At 41.8% G+C, this 27,308-nt stretch overlaps 2 protein-coding genes across 5 annotated transcripts in view; one reads left to right on the plus strand and one right to left on the minus strand.

Moving 5' to 3' along the window:
- The window catches only part of ptpn11b (protein tyrosine phosphatase non-receptor type 11b), a 67,634-nt gene extending 61,113 nt beyond the window's left edge, over nt 1–6,521 (plus strand). For all 4 annotated transcript variants that reach the window (XM_080445043.1, XM_080445041.1, XM_080445044.1 and 1 more), the window contains exon 16: nt 1,994–6,521. Coding sequence is in view for 2 of the 4 variants with exons in the window: in XM_080445041.1 (XP_080301167.1) it covers nt 1,994–2,093 (100 nt within the window). In the remaining 2 variants the exon portion in view is untranslated. The remainder of the gene's footprint in view (nt 1–1,993) is intronic.
- Nucleotides 6,522–8,476: 1,955 nt separating this feature from the next.
- On the minus strand, nt 8,477–17,705 carry rnf223 (ring finger protein 223). The gene is made up of 2 exons (XM_080445050.1): nt 17,378–17,705; nt 8,477–10,294 (listed from the first exon to the last, which is right to left on the minus strand). The coding sequence occupies exon 2, from the start codon at nt 10,198–10,200 to the stop codon at nt 9,517–9,519; it is 684 nt and encodes a 227-aa protein (XP_080301176.1). The 5' UTR covers nt 10,201–10,294; nt 17,378–17,705; the 3' UTR covers nt 8,477–9,516.
- Nucleotides 17,706–27,308: the final 9,603 nt, after the last annotated feature.

Here is a 27,308-nt window from a genome sequence, read left to right on the forward strand (position 1 = left end):
GCATCGTATCGCCCGCCGAAAATAGCTCACAACAAGCTCACTATGTGCTGGTGTGTTGTGAACTTGTGAGCTATTTTTCGGCTTGCAGAACGGTTATTCTGCACGTCTACCGGCCCAGCTATGTACAAATCAGCCGTAACATTCATCAGTCGCTTAAAGTCACACTGAATGTACTTTTTCAATTAAGCAAAATCTTTCACTGGTATATTTTTCACAATAACCATTCCACATAAATGTGTTTCTGACAACTCCTCCACTATTAAACACCATTTTTTATCGCGAGGGTCGACACTCATGCCAAAATGATGTAGGCCCAGAAATATATTGGAAATGTATTTATGTGTGTATGTTAACGTTGATAGATACCGTCTCTGGCTACGTTTTGTTGCTTTCCAAAATATATTAGATTTCATTTTTCTGGGTTCCTTCAGTGTAGACCAAATCATCACGCCATCACCACAACCAAACATTTTCCGGGTAGATAATGCCGGCAGCGTTGCATTGGAGCTGTATTATTCATTAACCTTATATCTGGACATAACAGGACATTGTGATATTGTTAATGACTATCACGTGTTCCTTAAGGTGTTGATATGGTGTAGATATGGTGATAGGCACGTGATGCCGAAGCAACATTGTCAGTGTTTATTAACCTTATATCTGGACATAACAGGACATTGTGATATTGTTAATGACTATCACGTGTTCCTTGGTGTTGATATGGTGTAGACATGGTGATAGGCACGTGATGCCGAAGCAACATTGTCAGTGTAGCAAATTCCACTCATGTTAAAGACCGTTTTAGATATCATACGGTTTTAGAACCATCCCAAACCTGGCATGCATTTTACTTTGTATCCCTCATTTATGATGGCTTTTGCAGTGGTGGGAGAAGTACTCAACAGGACATTGTGATATTGTTAATGACCTATTAGAAATATATTCTATATCACATTGCTGATGTTCTGGACACTTAATTTTATAATATAGTGTAGATATCCATCGACATTCTACCCGGAAATACTGCTCTACACGTTGGTTTGCAAACATTCTGATCTGGTCTAGCTAACCGCTGTAATGCCACGGAGCTATCAGTAGGTGTTGCCAAAAAAATAAAACACTACTGAAATGAATGTTACACAGTATGACTTTAAAATGAAATGTTCCCCTTGCCCGTTTAGAAGAAAATCTCTGAATCATCTCCTGGAACATTTGCTTGCTGGAGTAATGTTCTTGTTAAGTCTTTTGAAACAAGAAGGTACAGGGAGGATTTGGTACGGGGCGAAGGAACAAGGGCGTTCTTGTTGGGTCTTGGCATAACTATATTGTCGTTGAATGAAAACCTTTGTCAGCTGTGCTGATAAGGACTTATGCCACTCTGGCACGCACACACATATCGTTGCTGTCAGGCCGAAACCTTGTATGTCCATATTTCAACTTTTTTTGGATGTCTCCCCCCAACACCCCCCCCCCTGTTAATTAACGTCTTACTTTGTCATACAACAGTGTCATGCAAGAATAGTGGAAATGGCAGACCTATAAGCTAACAAAAAGTGAGCTTAAAGTGAAAGTGGTTAAGTGTGTCTTTGGGTTTTATAAATATATTGAACCAATGACAAATATTAACTAGAGCTTGTGACCAAAAAAAAGATTATTTTTAAAATGTTCCTGAAAATCTACAGTTTTTGCACATACGAGGTTTCCACCCAACAGCGACAATATGGAGGCAAACGCAGAAGAATTTGACCTGAGTGCATAGCGAAAGTCAAACTCGTTTTCTCTGTTTGGGGAACGAGGGGGACCTATTTTAATTATTTTCAAGGCAATCAGCACTTATATCAGTCCAAAAATTATCTCTCTCTGACGCTCTCACTGTGTAAAAAAAAAACGAGCTGAATTTGTGCTGATCTTTGCTCGATATGTGCGGCTGGGGGCAGAATAATTATGAGCGGCGGTAATTAACGCCCGCACCTCTGCTTGTGTTCGCTTGCAGTTTCGGCGGACGTGCTGCTTCGTCAGCGCCCGAAGATCCGCGGGGGGGTCTGTGGTGCTCTGGCCCTGCACCCCAGAACAGTGGAGCTTGCCTGGGGTGAAGGTGGTATTGCTGCGAACCCCCCCCCCCCCCCCCCCCGCCCCAATACTCCTAAATGCTGTCTGTACCGAGCTCTGTCCAGAGCCTCTACACACCCTGCATGGAAGGGTTGCCATGCTGGGCCCTTGTCTCTCCCTCTCTTCACACACACACACACACACACACACACACACACACACACAGACACAGACACACAGACACACAGACACACAGACACATACACACACATACACACATACACACATACGTAACTTATCCAAATCTCGACAGATTCTCCCATGAAACAATGAAGTGCCTTGTCAATGAACTCCGGCCACCCTGGCACAACTGTTGTGACACTTCAGAGCTCTTCATTCTGATATATCCCACTGATGCTAGAAACCAAACCGTGTCTTCTCACATTCTGACTCGCCCTCGATCAGTGGTGGACATTAACAAAGTACTTGAGTACTGTATTTGAGTAAATTTGAGTATCTGTACTTTACTTGAGTTTTTTTTTATATTCTGGTGACTTTCCCTCGACTATTATTTCAAAGACAAATATTTTCCTTTTTGACTACATTTCTAGGAAGGGAAAAAGTACATTATGAATAAACCTGTTTAAAAAAGCTCAAATTTGACGAAGCAACTTTCACTAGTTGAGTAATGTTTGACCAGGAGTAGGCCTATCTATACTTTGACTCAAGTACTGGGGTTGAGTACCACTGTCCACCACTGTCGTCGTTGTTAAAAGTGATGTCCGGCAAGCTCTGAACACAGCTGGACGGGACGCAAAAGGTCAAAGCTAAGCAGTCTTCAGCCCTCTTTGCCAGAATTTGCTCTTTGTCTCCTTCACTTCACTGTCTCTTCACTGGCAGTCAGACTTTTTTCTCTACGTTCGGTCTGTCCAGCTGTGCCGATTATTAAAGTAGCCGTTGAGTGATGACAAAGGCACGTTATGTAACCCGCTAAGGTACCACAAGGCACTAGGAGGACCAAGTCCTTGGTCTGTGTATGTCAAAAAAGTCCAGATTTACTCCATTGTAACTCTGGGAGTAAATGTGAACATTTCTTTTGAAGATGTGACCGAATGTCTCTGTGTTTTATGCGTTTGCTTTCCTACCTTTGTCTCTTGTGCCAATGCAAAAACAAGAAAATCTATCTTTTTTTCTCTTGTACTGGTTCAACTGACAGGCTTAGCTAAACTGTTTAGCTAAAGGGCCGCAGGTTAAGAGCTTTTTTTGGGGGGGCTTATTTCTGGTGGTAAAAAAACGCCTCTCGCCATGTAGAAATGGCTTCTAGCTGGTCCCACTGCACACATCCATAAAAATTGTTGTTTTGGTGGACCCTCTCATTTTGATTAGTTTCTTGGATATACTGTATTATTTTTGTATCATTGGTGTGACTTTTTAAAATAGTTGATAGAATAATGATTATTATTATAGGTTTTTTATATTTAAAAAGCAGTCAGGTGACAGACTATCGTTCCAAAGCACAACTCAACTAACCAGCATTGCGTTGGCATTGCAATTTGACATCCACTCCACTTGGAGACCCTGTATACTTAGTTAAACAGTCCTGAGTTGGCACTGTAGTTGGTGCACGCTTTTCCCCTCTACACCAAAACTCTTCACCAAAAATAACAGATCCAAAAGCTCACAGCGTGTCGCATTGCAACGCCTTGTAGATCTGTTATTTTCAGTTCCTTGGGCTAGGGCTCAGGTGGTTAAAAACAATGCTACGGGTGGAGAGGATTCTTGAATATAGCGTCCACCCCCCCCCCCCCCCCCCCCACACACACACACACACACACACACACACACACACATACATATTAATCACCATGGCTTCTGTGGTTGAACATCTGTCGCCCGGGATACGAGAGGGGACATGAAGGAAGAGAGAGGGGACACTTAATGACGGTCTGCGGCCGGGCGCAGTAGTGTCTCATTTATACTTAGTTGTGCGTTTGTCTCGCAACTAAATATAGCTGATTTACAAGTTCAAGTATAGCCGATCTACAATCTCACAACGCTTCGTACTGTGGTGCTTTGTGAGCTTGTAGATCGGCTATTTCCGACTACGTACAACTCGAGCTTAAGGCCAACTGCTGCCTCCCTGTGTCCTTGGACAGATGGGCCATCAACCGAAGATTAAAGAACATAGATTTGTCTCCAGAAAGTAATTTATGAGACGGCCATAATCCAGGCCTGATGACAGTGGGCTGATAACGGTGGTGCTGCACTGTGTCTGACAGATTGACAACTATTCTTAGAATGTAGGATGGTTAGAGAAAATAAACCCTCATGTGGAGTGGAAGGACTTTAGCCTTCAGCGATGACTGTCACTCTCTCAAATTGTTCTGTTGTAGACCACTGATTTTCACCCTTTTTAATGTCAAGGACCCCCAGTTTGATATCACCAGGCCATGGACTAATGATTTATTTCATTTTATCTCTGGGACCCCAATATACACTGGGAGAAATCCTCAGTGTTAATTTAACTCTGAGATTGTACAAACGTAACCAAGTGGTTCCATTTGGTTCCATTTGTACACTTTCTGAGTATTTTTACCGTCACTGTGTTTTACAAACTTTACCGAATGACACAAAATGATGGAAGTTTAAACTGAATAAAAACAAAGGCATTTTGCTGGAAATACGTTGATTTTGTGTTCGACAAAGTATGAATTTGTCCTTTGAGGTTTCATTTCATAAATTGTCGCTGAGGGATTGAAGATGGTCAATATTTGTACAAACGACTATAGTGTATGTCTTTACGGCATCGACCAGTTTCATTATTTGTTTGATAACCGTGGAAAAAAAGGAACATTTTCACAGGAACTTACAGGAACATTTATTAAATGGAGATGAATGTTTCGGTCCAACTGACCCTCATCAGGTATCTGTTTTTCACGTTGGCTTTTTTCTCCTACACACCTGTCCTTGTGAGTAGGTGTGCAAAAGGACTTTTTCTATTATTTGTTTTCTCGGAAATATCCTTTGTCAGTGGAAGTTGGGCATTGTTTTTATGAACACTTGAGAAGTGACAGGATTCCCTTACCTGTTGCACCCTGTCAACCCAATCCTACAGGAGAAACGACCTCATTTTTGGCTTCGTTTCCATTTTTATTTGCGTTTGTTGTGGATGACATATTCAGATTTATTTGTATTTTTTCACTTTGCCTCTATGGGTCAAGTTTTCTTTTTTTTATGATGTGATGAAATATCGACACTTAAATACTTGAAAAACTGCTGGATCGTCGGCTGCAGGCTATGTGGCCTGTGGCTGTGTGGATGTCTGTCAGCTGGGGAAGTATTTTGGTACTGCACTAGCTAATGTTATATGCCATCAGTGTTGTCTTTCTTCAGATTTTCTCTTTAGTCTTTCAAATTGTACCTTTATAATTGCTGTTTTTTCGTTCACACATTTTGTACTTTGTAAGAAATTATTATTAGCGTTAATAAGCCATTGACTAAATTCACAGAAAAGTTTGAAAGCTAAACACAGAGTACATGGAGGTGTAAATGAATATCACTTATTTTCTTTCTTGTTTGTCCTCTTGAAATTCTACTTGAATATGATGTTGATATTGTCTTTTTTATTATTATTATTATTGTTAATATTATTGTTATTATTCCTTGTCCCTCTGTTGGCTGCAATATGGCTGAACTGTGCTGTTTGATTGTTCCCATGTTCAATGAAGACTGTTTCCCTCTCTCTATTGCACTGGCTCTGCCCAAACGCCTAATCATTTATCCTGTGTTGTTCCACGGTGTGTCGTGTGGCAAAAAAATAACGGATCTACAAGCTCACAACCTGTCTCACTGTAACACGTGAGCAGTGGTGTAAAGTAACTAAGTACATTTACTCAAGTACTGTACTGTACAATTTTGAGGTCTTTTTTACATTAGTGGAGTATTTCCAATGTTCTATACTTTTACTTCTACTCCACTACATCTCTGAAGAAAATGTTTTACTTTTACTCCACTACCTTTATTTGAAAACTTTATACTTTGTAGATTTAGATTTTTATTACTAAACATACATTAACCACTTAAGCTTTATATATTTCTGCTATTTTCAAAATATTTGTTATACATTTTCAATACTTGAAATTGGACATTCTGCATAATGAGTACTTTTACTAAGTATATTTTGATGCCAATACGTTTGTAATTTTCCTCAAGAAAATTTTGAATTCTGGACTTTTACTTGTAATGGAGTATTTCTTCATTGTGGTATTGATACTTTTACTTGAGTACTTTTTACACCACTGCACGTGAGCTTGTAAATCTGCATTTTCTTTTGCCACGCAACTCCGCCGTACGACGAGAGTATAAATCTGTCCTAAAACTGCTGATGCAATGACTCTGCTACAAATGGCAGCAAATGGTTTAAATGTTGAATAGTTTAATAAAGATCTATGAAGGAACTATAATGAAAACAATCATGTGAATTATGCTCATTTGTTAAGGTCCGAGTGATAACCAGAAGTAGACTCTGGTTAAGATGTCAGTTGTGTTGATTAGTGACTTCTGAACCTGGTTTGCAACCAGTGTTGGGCACTAAACTTATTACAAAGTATAACTGTAATATTATAGAGCACTAAAGTCCTGACGTCACTGCCGGTAGAGGGCGCTGTTCCGCTGGTTCGTGGCTTTATTTTTTGTGTTGAAATCCTCATTGGGGAATCTTAAATCGCCTCATATAAGAACTCATATAAGAACACCACCCCAACGATTTTACTCGTATGGATATGAACCATCGACTGAAGGTGGAAATGTACACATTTACCCAAAGAATAACGCAATAAACCCTAGAAACGAGTCAAACGACCAAAGACTACATTTCCCATGAACGCGGCTGCTGTAGGGACAGTGATTTCAGACCCGGAAGTAGTAGTTCTTAAGACTTTTACGGCAGAATTAATTCAATTTTCGCCAGAAACAGGCTGTATCAAATATGAATGAATATCATAAACGATGTAGAGCCACCCCCCTGACAGAAACGCTGGGGTGGTCTGTTTATGTTTGGAACACAGTTCTTATATGACGTGATCTAAGATTCTCCAATGGGGATTTCAACACAAAAAATGAAGCCACGAACCAGCGGAAGAACAGCGCCTTCTAGCGGCAGTGAAGTCAGACTTCGGTGCTCTATTACTTTACCCAGTAATGAGTAGTGTAAGGGACTACAATTGCCAAAACCGGAATTATATTCGTTACTAATCCAAGTAACTGCATTACTTTTTGTTTATATATATATATATATATATATATATATATATATATATATATATATATATATACACCCTGTATATTGTGTGTATAGTAATGCTTAGTTACTTTAAGTAACTGTAATGTAATTACCATGGTTCTCAAAAGTATCAAATTGAAAACATTCAATGGGGTTTTGCCTTTTGGTTTCGTTATATTTTGTGGTGTGATGAGATACCACACTTTCTGGGAAGTTGTTATTATTATGGCTCATGGTGAGTGATGCGGAAATTGATCTTTTTTTTATTGCGGTTCCACCCAACAAAATAACGTCACGTTCAAACATTATACAGTCTTCTTATCATCAGGGTTAACCCTGTGGAAAATCCCACAGAAAACCTTTGCCCCAACCACATACTGCACTACTCTAATCCTTATCCGGGAACAAAGAAGAAATACAGCTTCCTGTAAAGGGGGAAGTAGGCTGTATTTAAATACATGGTTATAGGAGGCATGTCCTTTCCTAGAGGCACCTTGATCCATGAATAGATCGATTCATGTATAACTGGTTATGGGGCGAGGGTTTAGAAAATACATGTCTCTGTCGGGTGGAAACCTCATTATGTCCAAAACCGGATTCAAATTGAAAAATAGCAAAAGTAGTGGCTCAAAACACGTCGCTCCGTGCCACGTTTCAAGCTTGTAGATCTGCTACTTTTGATGGTATTAATTTGCGAAAAAACGAAATAAGTTAAAATATGGAGATAAGAGGTTTCTGCCTGACAGCAACGATATGTTGTCCAACTAATTTATGTCTAAGAATCACGTAACTCTTTTGCTTGACTTATATAGTAGGTGGTGCCGGTGGTGTGCGCCAAAACATTGCAGATCTACAAGCTCAATGCGTCGCGATGCAATGCGATGTTGTGAGCTTGTAGATCGGCTTTTTTTGGGCACGCAGCTATGTATAAATCAGGCTTTAGTTTAACTCCTAGTATTCAGGTTACAAATAAACGGTTACAGTCAAATATTTTTTAACCCAATGAAATTTGCCACGCCCATGATCCAGTAATGAAGCTTTTTGTAGTCATACGATCCTTTTTGTTTGGTTTTATTACATCTGTAAACAAAATGCATATCAAAACAAATGTTCTAATCATTATGTACAATATATATATACGACCAATTTATTCTTCGGTGCACAACCAAAAGAAAATGTTTTGATCGAGTGAGACAAAGTAACTACTCGGCCCTTACCGTCCCCAACTTGGCACATTTGCAGGGCATTTTGTATGGGTTCTTCATTTTCTACCGACTGTCGACCACTTGTACAATTGTCACTAAATGCGACTACAATTTTTTCATTGGCAATTCCAACGACCTGCCAAATAATCCAGACATCCCACCAAGACCCTTCAACATTTGTAACTCGGCATCGTGTTTTCTCTCCATCAAAACATCTATTCCACGCGTCATGATGGACGAGCAGTCGTTTTGCCGTCATGTCTCTGTTTGCGCGGTCCGTGGCGGAAAGGTCCGCTATACTGTCGTCTATATGAGCACAAACTGTACTGTACAGGAATGATGCGAGTCTGAATATTACAACATATTCTATCTATGTATTTACAACACATTTAGTACAGTTTTCACAGAAGTTGATCAAAGTGCAAGAATTTGGCATCCATGTATGATTTGTTTTTACCCCCCTTGTTGCCATCGTGAGCTCAGCCAACAGGTTATTTTGATGAATACAATTTTATCCTAACCAGTCTGTATGGTATATTATGTTAATTATAATGCAATATAACTAGGCTAGTCCATCTGCAGTGGTTGGAGGTGGTCTCCGCACTCTTCCATCGAGACATTTAGACCCTGGTGTCGGGTAGGAGGACACCTACTGGTTGACAAGTAGTACTGCCTGAAACTCATCATAACCACACATATCATAACCTTGCAAGTGGGAGAATATATAGACCCTGCAGGAGTTATATTAGCACTTGTAGCTCGGAGGAGTGGAGCAGTTGAGAATGTGTTCCTGGCAAGTATATATATATGCATATATATATATATATACCGGTATACTATTAAGTTGCAGTGACTGTCAACGTATGCAGAACGATTTCAATCTCCACGCTGTAACAGTGTTAATTTATCTACCTTTTACGTTTTTCAAACCTAAATATCATGTGAGGAGAAAAAAAGACACAGGTTATCTTTTCCCCACAATTATACCCCTCTGGGCAGCTCCGGCCTGGTGAACGGCGCCAGCGAGGTGGTGGTGGTGATGCCGTCGTGGTGGCTGGGGGCCACGCAGCGCATGTTGCCCGTGGTGACGATGCACTGCAGGGGCCACAGCACGATGACCACCAGCAGCACCATGAGCACGATGAAGAGCAGCAGCCGCTTCCAGTTCGTCAGCCGGTCAAACGGGTGCATGGGCCCCGGCCGCGTCTGAACCGGGGCCTCGGAGCCCGCCTTGCTGGCGCCGATGTTGACGCAGACGCACAGCGCGGCGGGGCCCGCCGCCGGGGCGGGGTCCTTGCTGCACAGCTTCTCCCCCTCCAGCCAGACCGGCCGCTCCTGCTGCTGGTTGGTGGGCAGCCTGCAGAGGAGCTCGCGGCTGGTGGCCAGCGCCGGCGGACCCTCCTCGGGCAGCGTGGTGGGGTGGCGGCAGAGCGGGCACAAGAGCCTGCAGCCAACACCGCCACCGCCGCCGTCCTGTTCGGTCAGCGAGATGGACATGAGGCGCGAGAGGCACTCCAGGCAGAAGGTGTGCTTGCAGTCCAGCAGTTTGGGCGTCCTGAAGACGTTGTCGTACGCGTTGCAGCAGATGGTGCACTCCAGCTCGCCGCCGAACAGCTCCGGGGGCATGGCCAGCTGGATGTGCCATATCTGAGGGGTCTTGGCCATCTTCGGAGGGCCTCGCTTTGCTCCTCACACAGCGCCTCTCGCTGATTATTCAGCCTTCCTTTCCCCTTTCCGGCTAATACCAGGTGTGGGTTCTCTGAAGGGAAGAGAGTAGAATTAGAGATTAGTTTGACATGTACCTGGTTGCTCACATCATTACAAAGGCACAGACTGTGAAATTCTCAGTGACAACAGGTTGCAAGAAGAAGGAAAAAAATAGAAAGGTTAAAGGGGCTTGAAACCCTATAATGATGTACTTTGTTTTCCATTTCAGGGTAAAACATGTCAGGCCGCATAAGACTGACCTTATAGAGCATCCTGTATTCAAATAAGGGAGGACCTGCCGGTTAGATCTAGGTGTGTCAAAGAGCATTGACAACACTGCTGACTACCGTCTATTGCACTTTGTCACACCCATGTCTCTGGGCACACCTAAATCTAACACACCCATTATTAATTGTATTTGCTGCAGCTGCCATGTTTTTAATCTAATGTAACCTGAACTGGAGAACAAACAGCCTAGGCTTTCATGCCTGCTTAAAGCTCTATATTCTGATAGTAATCATTGGTATCCTGTCCTGTAAAATGTATTTTCTGTTTTCTAAAGTGGTGGAGAGACAGGGAGACCCCTGTTACTGAAACAAACGCTATAGCAATGATTGCTATATCGGAATATAGAGCAAACTTAATATAACAAAGAAAAGGCTATTTTGTTTATTTAACTCTCAGAATTATTGCACTTTGAGGATTTACTGGTCTTTGCACCGGCTATTTTTAACCTCCACACAGAGGGCAGAGTATATCATTTTTACAAAGTTATCAGGATTGCAGGCCGTCCAATTCGGGCCAGCAGCTCATTGCACAAGGTGTTGAATTCCTGGTGTACCATGAATACCAATTGTTTAAGGAAATGATTCGCATAACAACAGTTTACAGTTTCCATACTGTAGCTACAGCTACAGTATGGACAACAAGTAGCCCTGCACGTCCTGTATATCTGGTTAGACGCCTTAAAGTAGCCTAACTACTGTTAAAAGTTTAGACGTGAAAATGTATTTTCTGTTTACTAAAGAGCTGGAGAGACAGTGATACCCAGTGGTGTAAAGTAACTAAGTACATTTACTCAAGTACTGTACTTAGTACAATTTTGAGGTACTTTTACTTTACTGGAGTATTTCCAATTTTCAGTACTTTTACTTCTACTCCACTACATCTCAGAGGCAAATATTGTACTTTTACTCCACTACAATTATTTGAAAACTTTAGTTACTAGTTACTTTGTAGATTATTATTACAAAACATACATTTGCAACTTCAGCCCTATATACATTTCGGCCATTTGAAAATAGCCGATCTACAAGCTCACAATGCGTCGCTGTGGCCCACTTTAAGTATATTTTGATTTCAATACTTTTTAACTTTACTCAAGTCGATTTTGAATACCGGACTTTTACTTGTAACAGAGTATTTCTACATTGCAGTATTGATACTTTCACTTAAGTAAAACCGTTGAGTACTTTTCCCACCACTGGTTAAAAGTTTAGGCATGAAAATGTATTTTCTGTTTACTAACGAGCTGGAGAGACAGTGATACCCCTGTTACTGAACAAACACTCTATAGCAGATTGCCATCAGAATATAGAGCTATTTAACACCTATTTTAATAATAACATTTTTAAAAGCCTTAAAGCGTTGAAAGACCGTTAGAAACAATAAGCCAGAAAATATAATGCTTCTACCCAGCTATTGAGGATTGTCCCCTTCCTGATAATAGCTCGTTCATGAATCTCTGAACACATTCAGGGTGCATATTATATGCCAGACTTCCATTCATGTTAATTCTCTGCCATGCAACCCTAGTACCCTCCATGGTACAATAACTACAATAACTCCCCACCCTGAGCCCCACGGGGCACCTTCAACATCCAGTAGCTCTTGAAAGATTGTTTCTGGTCACTTCTGTGTCACTATCTGGGGCAGGAGACACAGGTCGCTTTGTTTAAAAACGTCTACTTTCCTCAGACGTCAGCAAGGGAGAGGGTGCATGCCCTTCAACAGTAGTGGAAGAATCGAAGTACTCAGATTCTTTTTTTTTTTTACTTGAGTAAAAAGTCCTGCATTTAACCATACGTTGAATCCGGGAACGTATCTCGTGTCATTTTAGATTTCTTTGGCTATTCAAAAATAGCAGATATACAAGCTCATAGCGCAGCACCGAGTGCCGCGCTTTGAGCTTGTAGATCTGCTTTTTCTTTTTTTATCGTGAACATTTTGTGCAAATCTTTAAATATATATATATTTTTTTAAACAAACATTTGTCAAAAATGTTGTTCCAGGGATCCCCCAGAAGCAAAGATTTGAGTTACAAATGTTTGCTTTAAAAAAATATATATTCAAAGATTTGCACAAAATAGCAGATCTACAAGCTGTATAGATATATATGCAAAGCTTGTATATCTGCTATTTTTGAACGGCCAAAGAAATATAAAATGACAGATATGCGTCCCCGGATTGAATGGGTTAATGGAAATGTACAAAATGATCATCAAATGAGCATCAACCAACCAGTACCAAACGTTCTGTGCCAAAAGTACTGTGTTTATTACTTTAATGTTGCAGCTGATAAAGAAGGTAGCTTAAAGGGATACTTCACTTTAGGGCCGGGGACACATTTAAAAAAAATATAAAAAATAAATGAAAAAAGTTATGGAAAATTCATGGCCCCCTCACGCATTAGAGTGTCCTACTAATGCGTGAGGGGGCCATGAATTTTCCATAACTTTTTCATTTATTTTTAATATTTTTTTTAAATGTGTCCCCGGCCCGAGAGTGAAGTATCCCTTTAACCTATAATAATTATTTATCATGATAATTTATCAGTTAATGTATGTGTAGTATTAATGATTAAATCTACATCTGCAAAGTAACTAACTAAAACCATCAAATAATTGTAGTGGAGTAAAAAGTACAATATTTGAGATGTAGTGGAGTAGAAGTATAACGAAATGCTCAAAGTCAAGTAAAAGTACCTCAAAAATGTACTTGAGGACAGTTTCTCTTTTCAGTAAATGTTAACCACAACGCTTCAGAATACTTGCTCTGACAATAGACTTATAGGCTTTATGTCAACATAGGAGCATGGCAGTTGAACTGTCGAACAAACAAGGCTGAGTGTTTGCCATTGTGACAGACGCTAAACGCTTTGACACTGACTGATGGTCTTGCGGGAGGTTTGCTTATATATACTACCATGGCACTACGCCATCTTAAAACATAGATTAAATATGAAATGACAGTGTAATGCTAACGTCTACCACGTTCAGTGCTGTATAGTCGCTGTTATAAATGATTTGGCTAGACTGGTTTGGTGCCCTTTCTTATAGGGCATTCAAGGGGTGTGTGTGTGTGTGTGCGTGTGTGCGCGTGCAGGTGCGTTTGAGGTAAACAGTAAAACCCTGCGTCAATTTGGTTCCATTTGTATGCTCTGAGGTCTAAATAATCGCTCAGCGTTTTACAGTGTAGGCAGGGGTGAGTTGAGTGGTCATTTCACAGGTGTTCCCCTCGCTGTGCCCTCGGGGGGGGGGGGGGGGGGTGCGGCCCTGCCCCTGTGTCCAGCTACACACAATGTACCTGCTTGTTCTCAGGCCCATCGCTCCATCTACCCTTGGCATTCCTAGCGCTGCAGCCTCTCTGCCCCATTACTCCGTCCAACCCCCTCTTTCACTCTCTCTTGCACTCTCTGTGTGCATCCATCCATCCATTTCTGTCTGTACTCATAGCCCTATATTGTATACATCATCATACGATGATTAGTGAAATATTGAAAACAACTGAGCTGCTTGTAGATGTGCTATTTTCCATATTTGTGAACATTTTGAAATTCTTTGAAAGCTTTCACCTATAATGACATGACCCTATATGATAATAGGGCAGCCAGCTTTAAATCTGTGTTGTTTTTGTAATGGCTATAGGGGGAGGGCTAGTGCAGTGATTCTGAGATACTTTCATGTCAAAGACCCCCCAAATTGATGTGTATTAGGCAGCAGACCCCCATTTGAAAAGATTTGGTCTAAATTCAATCCCCGGGGTTGAATGTATAATACACTCAATCATTGGTTAACGTCTAGCCAGTGAAAACATTATCCTCATTTTGCTGGGGACCCCCTTGAACCTGCTCACGGACCCCCGGACCTCACTTTGAGAACCACTGGTCTAGTTCACTCAATCATTAAAAGTGAAGCTTTCCTCGAAAGGCCCAGATCCGACAGGGTTGACCTATAGGTTTCAGCATCATAGAAAGTCACAGAAACTGGACTGGAGAAACCGTTCTCGAAAGCCTGAGGCCAGGTCAGCCAGTGTCAGTAATAGCTTTAAGTACATAGCAACCATCTTTGCATCGGGCAACAATGTAACACATACATAATTGTCAGAAGTCAATGAGCTGAAAGTAGTGTTGTGTGTGTGTGTGTGTGTGTGGGGATTAGCTCCAGGCCAGACTTGGACATAGCTTCATCCTCCGTTAATTTCCGTGACAGTTTAACTGACATGGTCATTGACGCCCGCTGGAAAGACCAGACCGGGCGGGGCTGTTGATGCATAGGTGTTCTTTGTTTAGAAAATGTAAGTTCTTTGCTTTGGGATTGCGGCTCGGACAGGGAAGTATAAAGCACAATAAGGTTCTTCAGAGAGCATTGGCTGTCAAACTTTTTAATTTCAAGTGTGAAAACAAATAACTTTTTAGTGTTCTTTGTTTAGAAAATGTAAGTTCTTCGCTTTGGGATTGCGGCACAGACACAGAAGTATAAAGCACGAGGTTCTCTAGACTAGTCAAACTTTTTAATTTCAAGTGTGAAAACAAATAACTTTTTGGTGTTCTTTGTTTAGAAAATGTAAGTTCTTCGCTTTGGGATTGCTGCGCATACAGGGATGACCCCCATAACTTTGAGAGCATACACGTGGAACCAAATGGACCCTTACGGTCCATTTGGTTCCATGTGTATGCTCTCAGACTTACAGACCCATAAAAGTCTATTTGGTACCCCGTCAAGGGACCCTGGACCCCACTTTGAGAACCACTGCTCTATAGAGGGTCATTATTGTGTCTGTTGTGCCGCCTCGCTTTGCAGACTCTTCTTATAGCGGTGTGTAAACAGTCAGAATCTGGTTTTGGTTTCTAGACAGAGCGAGGTGAACACCGGATGCAAAATGAGATACCGTTAAGTGCCAGTTTACACAACAGGGGAAATCCTTCCCTAACCTTTCAAGGAGTGGTTAAACGGTGCAGGGTCAGAGTGTTGGGTAGTAGAGGTTACAGGTAAGTTACACATTAACTGTAATGCTGCTGACGCTTGTTGCCAGGACAGAACGACGCTGGACAGAGAGGAGTGCCTTGTGTTTCACCCTGTGTACGGAATACCTTTGCCTCTGGTCTCTGTAGTGGGGTTATTGTACTAGTTAGCTAAAACTAAGACTAAATAAAAACAAAAATGAGTTAACGGAAACCAAAATGAAAACAGAAGTTGAAATGCCACTGTTTGGTGGTTAGTTTGAACCAGTGGTGTGTTCTAGGGTTTTTGGCTACGATTTCTTTCTGCAGGTCTTAGTATATATACGTATATAGCGTAACACGGTAGAACACACCACTGGTTTGAACTTGCTCACTGTCTCGCTATCTATATGCCCCCCTCCAATCACTATCAACAAGCACGTGTTTTGTTCTGCACTCAACTGTTCAACTGACCCATTTACCATTATCTCATGAGACCATATTTTGTGTATTCAAAACAGAGGCAAACACAGCTTGTTGGGGCAATTTAACAGCTAGAAGCTCTATTTTATACCTCCTCGTACGGCGGTAGGCTATATTTAGGAATACATTTTTAAAACTTTTGAAAGTGTTTGATGACATGTCCAAAACAGGGAGGGACGCCAGGTTGGTTAAAGTGGTTCCCAAACTTTTTAGCTCAAGACCCAAAAGAGAAATTAGACGTCTGCCCGGGACCCAAACTAGTGAAAATAGCAGATCTACAAGCTCACAACGTGTTGCTACGCGCCATGTTGTGAGCTTGTACATCTGCTTTTTTCACAAATTCTTAAACTTTTTTTATTTATTGAAATGATTCAGAATTTTTTCATTTTATTTATGAAATACTTTTGAAATTTTTTGGAATTGTTTTTAATTGATGAGAAGTTGTGATTTAATTGTTTTTAACTTTGGGAAACAGTGGGTTAAGGTATAGAAAACCTCCTTCTACGCTCCGCGCACCCCCTCCCACTCTTGGAGCCCATGAATTCAGGACAGGTGTGGTGTACTTTGAGGTCACCTGTTTGTTTTTAAGCTCCCAAACCGGTGTGCTCATTTGCTCACCCTACCTGTTCTGGATTTGAAAAGTAAATGTAATTTGAGCTCCCTGCCATTTGAGATACCGCAACACAGAGAGAGTGGAGCCGAGCGCGAGGAGGTGCTGCTCCCATGGAACGCAACATAATGAGCCTCCGTCACACGTGTATTATAATATCCCGATATCGTTTCCAACAGCGGCAGTCTTGACAATGGCCCGTTTTCACTGTCACGTTTGCAACCCCTTCAGGCTTTATTATGGATAAAATTCATTCATGTATTGCAGCCTACGATTTCTGGAGCTTTTCCCTTTGTTTGTGGTGGATCTGTGTGCTTGCATGGCTCAATATGGTACATCTAGGTTGTGTAAATAAATAAGCTTGAAAAAAAATGTATAACTCTCTGGGTTAAATGAAAAAAACACTCGCACTAATACATTCAAATTTCACTTGGTGAACAGCTCAACGGGTGAAATTGCTTTCCCTCACTCAACAGCAGCCGGTGCAGAAACAATGGTGCTGTGTCCAATTCTACACATTACACAGAAAATCCTCCACAGTTCATTCAATCCTCCACAGTTCATTCAAACATTTGTGACACAGAGTGTTAAAGTAACGTTTCAGTGAAGTTCACTGAAGATTCAAACATTTGTGACACATTGTGTAAAAGCATAACGTTATAGTGAAATTCACTGAAGATTCAAACATTTGTAACTCTGAGCCTGAACAAATTTAACATTTGTAAAACACTGAGAGTGTACAAATGGAACCAAATGGAACCATGTGGTTACTCCACAGTTACAATTGCACTCTCAGTGTTTAAAGTACCGTTTCAGCTTACCTAATTGTTCAGTGAAGAGGTGCAGTCGGCCGTTATCTCTCTCCCACTCTGTCCTGGGTTAGCAGGTTATCACCTGCTCGGGCCCTCACTCTCCCTTTGTGGGGCCAACATGCGTCTCCTTCAGCGGTCTTTAAAGTGGGATGAATTTGTCCTGGAGGTCCCAGTAGGGAGCTGCTCTCTGTCTCTCTGGTGTCTTGCACTGGCTCTTCTGTTCTAGGTGGTTACTGAACCTTTGAGGGCTGGTCTGAGTGACAGGTGTGTGTGTGTGTGTGTGTGAGAGGTTGTGTGCGCTCGAAGCCAGTGGAACAGAGAAGCGCTGTGGTGTGTGTGAGTGAGTGAGTGTGTGTGTGTTCAGCCCCAGGTCCCTCGTTCCTCTGTTGGCCGGTGTCACCTGCCCCCTGTTTTTCAAGTACTCTATGCAAATGAAGTGGATAGGGCGGGCTGGGTTGTGTGTGTGTCGGGGGGGGGGGGGGGGGGAGTGGAGGCTTTGGAGGGGGTTTCTGGAGGAGGACAGAGGTGTGGGGGGGCAGGCATATCAAGCCAAAGAATCCCTCAAGGCGTCATGGGATGAAAAAACACATCCTCCCAAATGTTTCACCTTGTCTCACTTTTCTTTGATCCCCCCTCCACACACACACACGCGCACATGCGCACACACACACACACACACACACACACACACACACACACACACACACACACACACACACACACACACCACCCAACTCTACCTATCCCTCCAGACAACGGAAATATCAGGGGCGTTTAACGGACAAAAAGTTTTGATGTAGAGGGAAATACAGTACAAGAGTATCTATAATAGAGCCCTGGGGGACCCCGGTCAACTAAGTATGTAGGGTTTAATTAGTTAGGGTTCATTTGCTGTCCCCATGAACAGCCATTGGACAGCACATCCTTGTGTCTGGGACAACCTCTTTCCAGGTTGTTTCGCCCAGGGACCACCCCTAATATGCCTATCCCCTAACGCACACTCACAGAAACTATGCCTTAACTTTACCTCAAAACCACACCCATCCGATGTGAAACACCCTGAAAAGAGTGAATCTTTCCTGTGTCCACACTGCTTGGGAAACAACCTTGTATACTGTAGCTTGTATTGTGCCTACAGTCCCGTACACAATGCCAATATCCACCATCCCTCCAGACTGAGTGACTAATAGAATAGACTAGAACAATAATGAAAACTAAACAAGGTTGTCCCAATGTCCCTTACGCAAGAGAAACACATGCGCCCTCACCCCCCATTGCATCAGCCAATATAAATGCAGTTGCACACACAGGGGACAATAGATACATTTCCATTTAGTCAGTGATAAGGCAGCAGATGGTGACAAAGCAATGTCTTCCCACACCCCTCTGAATGACTGGGTGCCACACTTCCTTATTGCAAGGGCTTTGATCACAAGTTAATTTAACTCAGAGTTAGAAATGTAACCAAATATAACCATTTCTAACTAAATACAGCCAAGTTTTGCTGTGCAATTGTATTTTTTCCAGCAATGTCACCCTTACTTGTGAAATGCTAATGGGGCCATTGATACCAAGATACCTAGCAACACAGACCTGCTAGACCTCATTGAATGTGTATTGCTACATCTGCATCAGTACTTTAAATGAAACTAATACAACCCTTGCCTTATTTAAATACATAATGTAGACACACACAGACACAGACACACACACACACACACACACACACACACACACACACACACACACACACACACACACACACACACACACACACACACACACACACACACACACACACACACACACACACACACACACACACACACACACCCCTTCCTTCCAAAACCTTCCTTGTTGTTATTACTTAATTCTTTTTGGTTTGTTTGTTTGTTTGTTATTGTTGCTACAATGTAGAGGAACCAAACCCAAATAATTATACACTGTGTACTACTATAGTTTATGAAATGTAACAAATAGAAAATATTGAGTCTTGAAAGTGCATGGGAGTGCAGTCAAATGAGGACTTGAGGTGCCATTTAGGTGTAACAGCTATTGCAAGGAGCTCTAAACAAAAACATATTCAGGGGTAATATTGGTTTACAAGTTTACAAAGAATCAATTTAGGTCGCATGCCTATCTTTATGGCCAACGACTGGGAAACAGTCACAACAAATCCACAAAGACAAGACAATTTAAAGTCACGCCGCACATAGTTTGGTAGTTTTCTTTTCTTGGTAATGACTAATGGGTCTGGGGCCATTAGCAGTAGCCCGTTCCCTGGGTTATTTAGTAACCCTAATACAAATACCACTGTTTCATATCACCAAAGTCATTTATTGGGCGTGAGCTTTGATGATGCGGAAAAGCTCTCAGAATGATCCTTTATTTCCTTCACTGGAATATGTAAACTCAGTTACAGTAACATGTGTGCATATGGGGGATTTCGGAAAGTAATGCCTGAGACCTATTCTCTCAAAACCTCGATTTTGTTCAGAATTACTTTAGGCAGTTTAAAATGGTGTCACAGTGGACAGTTTTACATAGCATACAGGTGTCATTTCACTTTTAACCATTTAAGCCCTATATTTTATACTTCGGTTATTCAGAAATAGCTGATCTACAAGCTCACATCCTATCGCATTTTGATGCATTATGAGCTTGTAGATCAGCAAAAACAAGATTGTGGAGAAATCTTGAAATTCTTTGGGAAATGGTTTAAACTTTTATAAGCAATTTCTTGCCCTGCAAATGGTATTTTTGTATGGCCTATTGTGTCAAAACTTCAGTTTTGTTCAAAGTACTATGGTGTACTATTATTACGTTGATCTGGTTGCTTTCCAGTCGTTTGTCCAGAATCTGTACGTTCTTACACCTGAGTGGGCTAACTGTGGCTAGGCTGCATCGACACAGTGCAGGAGTGGCCAATAAAAAGATACAATGTTTACTCTCCGTTCGTTACAGTCAGCTGCGGGCATGTTCCCACATTTGCTTAAACAGGAGATAGAAGATAAAAGATGTCATTTGCCTCTCCTCGAACAGAAGTTGACCCAGAGCCAACATTGCAAACTTTGCCATGTTGCAGCACATGTCAAGGTCATTGGGTAATGGGGTCATTTATTGTCTCCGCCAGGCCGAAAGGCATGGCGAGAGAGTATGTTTTGCCCCCTGTCCGTCCGTCCGTGTGTGTGTGTGTCCGTCCGTCCTGTCTGTGTGTTAGCAGCTAATCTCAGGCACCGTTGGCCCGGTCGCTCCGAAACTGTGCACACACACTCCCTGGATGCCAATTCAGAACCTCTGCCCCAAATCTTTCACATGGGCCTGTTATAGCGCCACCAGGAGGCCGATTTGTGCAAAACCCATTTTTTTTACATTACTCCTACAGATTTTATCCAAACGTCATGCAAATCGGTACACAGTATCTCTATAGTCATGTGATCAACACAAATCTGTCTGATTTCCCATATTCCATCCTCATTGCCTAAGGTTGGCTTCCAAAGTTTGCAGGATTGGTCCGTTTTGAACAAAATGCCTCAAACTATGCACGCAGCTTGCGATTTCCGTGAATTTTCACACGCACATTCCCACTAGGCTGAGGAAGAAATGCCACCCTTTTCACATTGGCCTGTTATAGCGCCACCAGCAGGTCTAATTTAGTAAAACACATTTTTGGAACAAAATGCCTCAAATCATGAATGCAGTGTCTGATTGCCGTGAAAGACCTAAGAATAAATGGCACCCTTTTCACATTGGCCTATTATAGCGCCACCAGGAGGCCACAATAACGTACCTGACCTGGCGGAGACCTGTGCTCCGAGGAGCACTTTTTCTAGTTTTATATATTTTTTGTATTATTAATTGATTTATTATTATATATTAAGGAAACCTCTGTCCATCACACTCTCTATCCTGGTTCTCTCAGTGGGTTAAGCAATTGCTCTTAACTTGCACACAGGCATTGACCATTAGCATACTGTATGCACACAACCACAACGCGTGTTTTTCACTTTCCCAAAATATACGCTGTTTATTAGCGTTTTGGGGATTTCTGCAGAGTTTAGAAGTTACTGAGCATGTGCGGCCACGGGGTCTGTTGTCACGGTTACGCTACCCCAGGCTATGGGATGTGCTCTGTCACAGGGTCATAGGAACACACGCCTTGCCCATACATTACTCAAAATCTGTAAATACTTGTGCGCAGACTGCGCACACATCCCCATTCCAAACATGTTTTGTAATGGAAAACATTAACGGTATCAGTGAAATATTATATCAAAAATAACTTTTGTTGAATTGAAAAGGTTGTGACTACAAAAAAAATATTCATAAGCTTTTGTGTAGTTGTCTATATTGCAGTAATAATGGTTCACAAAATCCCAAGGTACACCGGGGCTTGCCTCACAGTACAACTGAACTAGCACAGAGTGGAATGGAGTCATTTGTAAAATTCTAATATTGCAACCACTTCGCCCACCCAAAGGAACAGATCATTCAGTTTGGGACACAGTTGACACTGCCATGCACTGCCATGTACTGTACTATTAGGCCTATTTGTTTACATGACCAAGCTTTTTGGTCAATAGTGGACAAACCACACACAGCGCAATCAGACACAAGGTTAGCTAGTCCAATCCAATCCAACTTTATTTATAGCACAGTTTAAAACAACAGAGTTGACCAAGTGCTGGTACAGCATATCCTTTCACTTTGTGCATTGAGTCAGTGTGCACAGCAAAATACCTTGTTTATTTACCCACTCCCACAAAATGTTGTTTTTGGTTCATGTCTTTTTGAAGCTAACTTGCCCATGAAAATCTTGGTAGATTCTTGTGCTCTGCATATCTCCAAAGCATTAACCACATTCAGCACTACGTAGTATACGTATAAAGAGAAAACAGCCAATTGGCTGTGTTCACTATTTTTGAGAAACAAATTAGAGAATTTATTTATTTTTACATTGTTGCCTATAATGACATGCTCAAAATAGGTTAATGGACACCAAGGTTAATGGGGATAATATAGTGTTTTACAACTACAATCTTGTCTTCAGACATAGCACTCACTGAATCCAGGTTTGACGCTGGGCACGCAACTCGGATGGAGTGTTACATCACATGCTAAATGTCAATCAGACCCTCACTAAAATGTCAATGAGGGATGTATGCAGTACAAGCGCTCCTCCATTCCCAGCACCACGTGGTCTCGTCAAAGAGGAAGTGACCGGCTTGTTTTTGGCGCGGTGCATTTGTTGTTTGTTTTTGGATGTTCTCCGTAGATACTACTTGGATTACCCAAATTCTGAATGATCCAGGGCCGGTGGACCTCTGACGTCACACTCATGTCACCATGACTCACTTATAAGGATAACCATATAAGGAGTTCCCAATGCAGCTACGTCCAAATATGGAGTATGTTGTCTAACCTCAATGTATCGTCATGGCATCAGCAAACAAATCAGTCAGTTGGGCATATACTGATGACATCAGGGATCTCCATATATGGGCATAAAAAAGGACAAGGACTGACAGATAGAGAGATCTCCATATGGGCATATCAGCATGCCCATACATGGGCAAATACTGATGACATCAGGGATCTCCATATATGCGCACAAAAGGGACAAGGACTGACAACCTCTAGTACTATAAATCTCCTTTAGGGACTTTTTTTGTTTTTTATTGTCTCCGCCAGGCCGAAAGGCATGGCGAGAGAGTATGTTTTACCCCCTGTCCGTCCGTCCGTCCGTCCGTCCGTGTGTCCGTCCGTCCGTGTGTCCGTCCGTCCGTGTGTCATTCTGTCATTTTGTGTACAGCTAATCTCCGGCACCGTTGGCTTGATCGCAGCCAAACTGTGCACACACACTCCCTGGATGCCAGAGCAGAACCTCTGCCCTACATTTTTCACATAGGCCTGTTATAGCGCCACCAGGAGGCCGCTTTGTGCAAAACATATTTTTTGACAGTACTCCTACAGATTTTGCCCAAAAATCATGCAAATCGGTACACAGTATCTCTATAGTCATTAAACGAAACAGGTCTTTCAGATTTTTCAGATTCCATCTTGATTGGCTAAAAATGGCTTCCAAAGTTTGTAGAAGTGCTCCGTTTTGAACAAAATGCCTCAAATCATGAACACAGCATGCAATTTCCATGACATTTGCACGCACATTCCCATTAGGCCGAGGAAGAAATACCACTTGAAAATGTTCAAATCAGCCTCATGGTGGCGCTATAACAGGCCCATTTGTGTTTTTACCTATAACTGCACCGATCTGTGTCAAACTCTGTATGCGCACTCCCTAGAGGTGAAGGAAAAACCTTTGCCCTGCATTTTTCACTTTTGCCTTTTATAGCGCCACCAGGAGGCCGACTTATGTAAAACATATTTCTTTATATTACTCGATTACGATTTTATCCAAATTTCACGCAAATGGGTACACATGATCTCTATAGTCATGTGATCAAGCCGGATCTGTTTCATTTTTCATATTCCATCCTGATTGGCTAAGATTCACATCTTAAGTTTGCAGTAGTGGCTTGTTTTGAACAAAATGCCGCAAATCATGAACGCAGAGCCCGATTGCGGTCAAACTTTGCACGCACATTCACACTATGTTGAGGAACAAATGCTACCCTTTTAACATTGGCCTGTTATAGCGCCACCAGCAGGTCTAATTTAGCAAACCACAATTTTTAAACAAAATGCCTCAAATCATGAATGCAGTGTCATGCAAGGCCTAAAAAGAAATGGCACCCTTTTCACATTGGCCTATTATAGCGCCACCAGGAGGCCACAATAACCTACCTGACCTGGCGGAGACCTGTGCTCCGAGGAGCACTTTTTCTAGTTTTGTCTTTCTTTCCTCTTTTTTTTGTGCAGACATTGTGCCGCAGTGCTAATACCTTTTCTACACAGTAGAATCGTCAATGTCAATTTAAGCACTTAACTCCTAACATATATTCTAGGGGCCAATCCACACTGTGACGCGTTGTGAGCTTGTAGATAGACTATTTTTGGCGAAGATATTTAGTGTCATAATAGTTTCAGAATATCTACTGAACAGACAGACAGACAGACATTGATATTGATCTTGTGCGGGAAATTCTGTCACCAGAGGCAGCACAGCAGTTTAGTTACAGATACAGAGTAAGAAAAAGTACTGTAGATCAGGGGTCTTCAACAGGGGGTCCGGGACCCCTAGGGGGTCCTCAGAGTTACTACAGGGGGGCCGCCAAATCTTTGTGTGATATGATTATTTTTTTTACCTTAACCACTTGAACCCTAGCATCCCTTTTTATGAGGAGAACTTTAGCCAAAAATAGCAAAAATAGCAGATCACAACGCCTCGCGCTGCGAGGCGTTGTGTGCTTGTAGATCGGCTATTTTTGGCAAAGAGGTATAGGTGCAGAGGGAAAAAAGAGCAGACCAAGTAAACAATTTTTTAAAAATCTAAAACACAATTTTATACAATATAGAGGGGGTCCCTGCTTCATCTCTCTCTCAGCTAGGGGGTCCTTGGCCTGAAAACGTTGAAGACCCCTGCTGTAGATGCAGGAATAACGTCACAAAAAGCACCATCAAGCAACAGTAAACGGTAGTATACACACCTGTACAATAGCCTGCACTATGCGGAACAACAGCCACAAAGTCACTGTATCCTGCCCCAAAAAGCACAATCAAATATATGTACGCAAAACGGTATACCCACGATATACCTCAATACTGATATAACGCCTGCACTGCAGAACAAAACAAAACACATTCACAGTGTCCATAGACTCCATACAGTGTCCTGCCCCAAGCTTAGGCAAAAAAAAAACATGAGCAAATAACGCCCAATCACACTGACATTATATGATATCACAGAAATCCTGATATTGTTACAGTGTCAACAGTGTAGGTAGGCTAATCAGTACAACAACCCAGTGTTACTAAGAAAGAAACAACGGTGATATTACGATGTGGCCGCTGTGCGTGCAGTGGTGGAAAAAGTACTCACATTTTTTACTTAAGTAAAAGTATCAATACTGCAATCTAGAAGTACGGAATTCAAAATGTGCTTGAAGTAAAAGTACGAAAGTATTGGTATCAAAATGTACTTAAAGTACCAAAAGTAGAAAGTACCTACTCATTATGCAGAAGGTCCCATCTCACAAGTGTATAAAAATCTTTTGATAAGTAGCAGATCTACAAGCTCACAATGCGTCGCGTCGCGAGCTTGTAGATCGGCTATTTTCAAATGGATGAAATATATGGCTGAAGTGGGTAATGTATGTTTTGTAATAATAATCAAAACCTACAAGTACAAAGTAACTAGTAACTCAAGTTTTTAAATAATTGTAGTGGAGTAAAAGTACAATATTTGCCTCTGAGATGTAGTGGAGTAGAAGTAAAAGTACAGAAAATTCCAGTAAAGTAAGAAATACCAGAAAATGTTACTTAAGTACAGTACTTGAGTAAATATACTTACTTACTTACTTACTTCCCACCACAGCCGCCGTGCAGAATTGCACGGGTGTTACTTGACAGCTGAGACCTACAGGAGAGTTGACCGGGCAGAGCGGCCATCGCAAGCCTTGTTGTGAATCCTCATTAGCTACGGGCGCAAAGGACATGCCATGTCTCATAGAGCAGTGGTTCTCAAACCTTTTTGTGTCACAAGGACCCCAAAATGTATATATATATATATATATTTGGCCGCAGAACTCCCCCATCTGAAAATACTTTGTGCCAGCGACCCCCAGAAAAGAACATTTTGTGTTTAAAAAAATCTAAATTATTTGAAATTCTTCAAACACTTCGAAAATGTTCAAAAATAGCAGATGTATGTGATGAAGGTATGTATGATGAATAGCCAACGTATACAATATGGATAAAGGGGTTATTATATATGTATTAACAAATTTAGCTGGGGACCCCCCCAAAGGACCCCACTTTGAGAACCAATGTCATACAGTTCCACCCCGGGGTTGATGAGTCTACCGTTTCCTCTCTAGCTCGATTGCCTACAATCTCCCTGTGGAGGGAGATTGTGTAATAAGTGATCACAGACAGAGATGGAGGTGACACAATGTCTTATTAGAGATTACCCCCTGGGGCAGTGCTTCTCAGAGTGAAGTCCTTGGGGGACGGGGGGGGGGGGGGGGGGGGATACAGGGGTTCCCCAGCAAAATGAGGGACGGTTTCTTTCATTTATTTCGACGTAATTATTTCACAAGCTAAAAGTTGTGTTGTGAAGATGTGAAGTTGAGTAAAAGTGGTCCAATAAGATAATGTATACACTGACTATTCAGAATTCAGATCACTCTCTCTGCTTTCATCTCCTCAGTATATAGACGGTTGTTGAATGTTGCACAAAATCTTATCTAACAACAAAAATATATTCCCTGCATGGGACAAAATATTTCAATTTGGGGGTCCTTGACACAAAGATGTTTGAGAACCAACTGCTCTGGTTTAAAATACCCCCCCCCCCCCAACCCCCCCCACCCCCGCAACACATCCTTTAATTATGGGTCAAATGATTTCAGGGGTGTAAAACCACTAAGTACAGACAATAGAGGAAGGGAATTCTTGCATCTCATTTCAAAGTCAAGTTTCATTGTTGCAAATGGTCATCAGGTTGCAGCTGCGCATTGTGACGACTTGGGGATAGTGAAGGTGGCGCGCACAGCTGACATGAGTTAGTTAAACCGTTGGTTCTCAAAGTGGGGTCCTTGGGGGGGGGGGGGAGGGGGGTTCCAGGGGGTCCCCAGCTAAATTAGTTAATAAAGCGTCACAATATTTTTTAACCCCTTTATCCACATTTTATACTTTGGCTATTCAAAAATAGCAGATGTACAAGCTCATATGGCGGCACCGAGTGCCGCGCTATGAGCTTGTTGATCTGCTATTTTTGAAAAATCTTGAAAATGTGTACAAATCTTTAAATCTTTTTTTA

Source organism: Gymnoscopelus braueri, assembly GCF_963280865.1.
Source record: "Gymnoscopelus braueri genome assembly, chromosome: 12".
NCBI classification, from domain to species: domain Eukaryota; kingdom Metazoa; phylum Chordata; class Actinopteri; order Myctophiformes; family Myctophidae; genus Gymnoscopelus; species Gymnoscopelus braueri.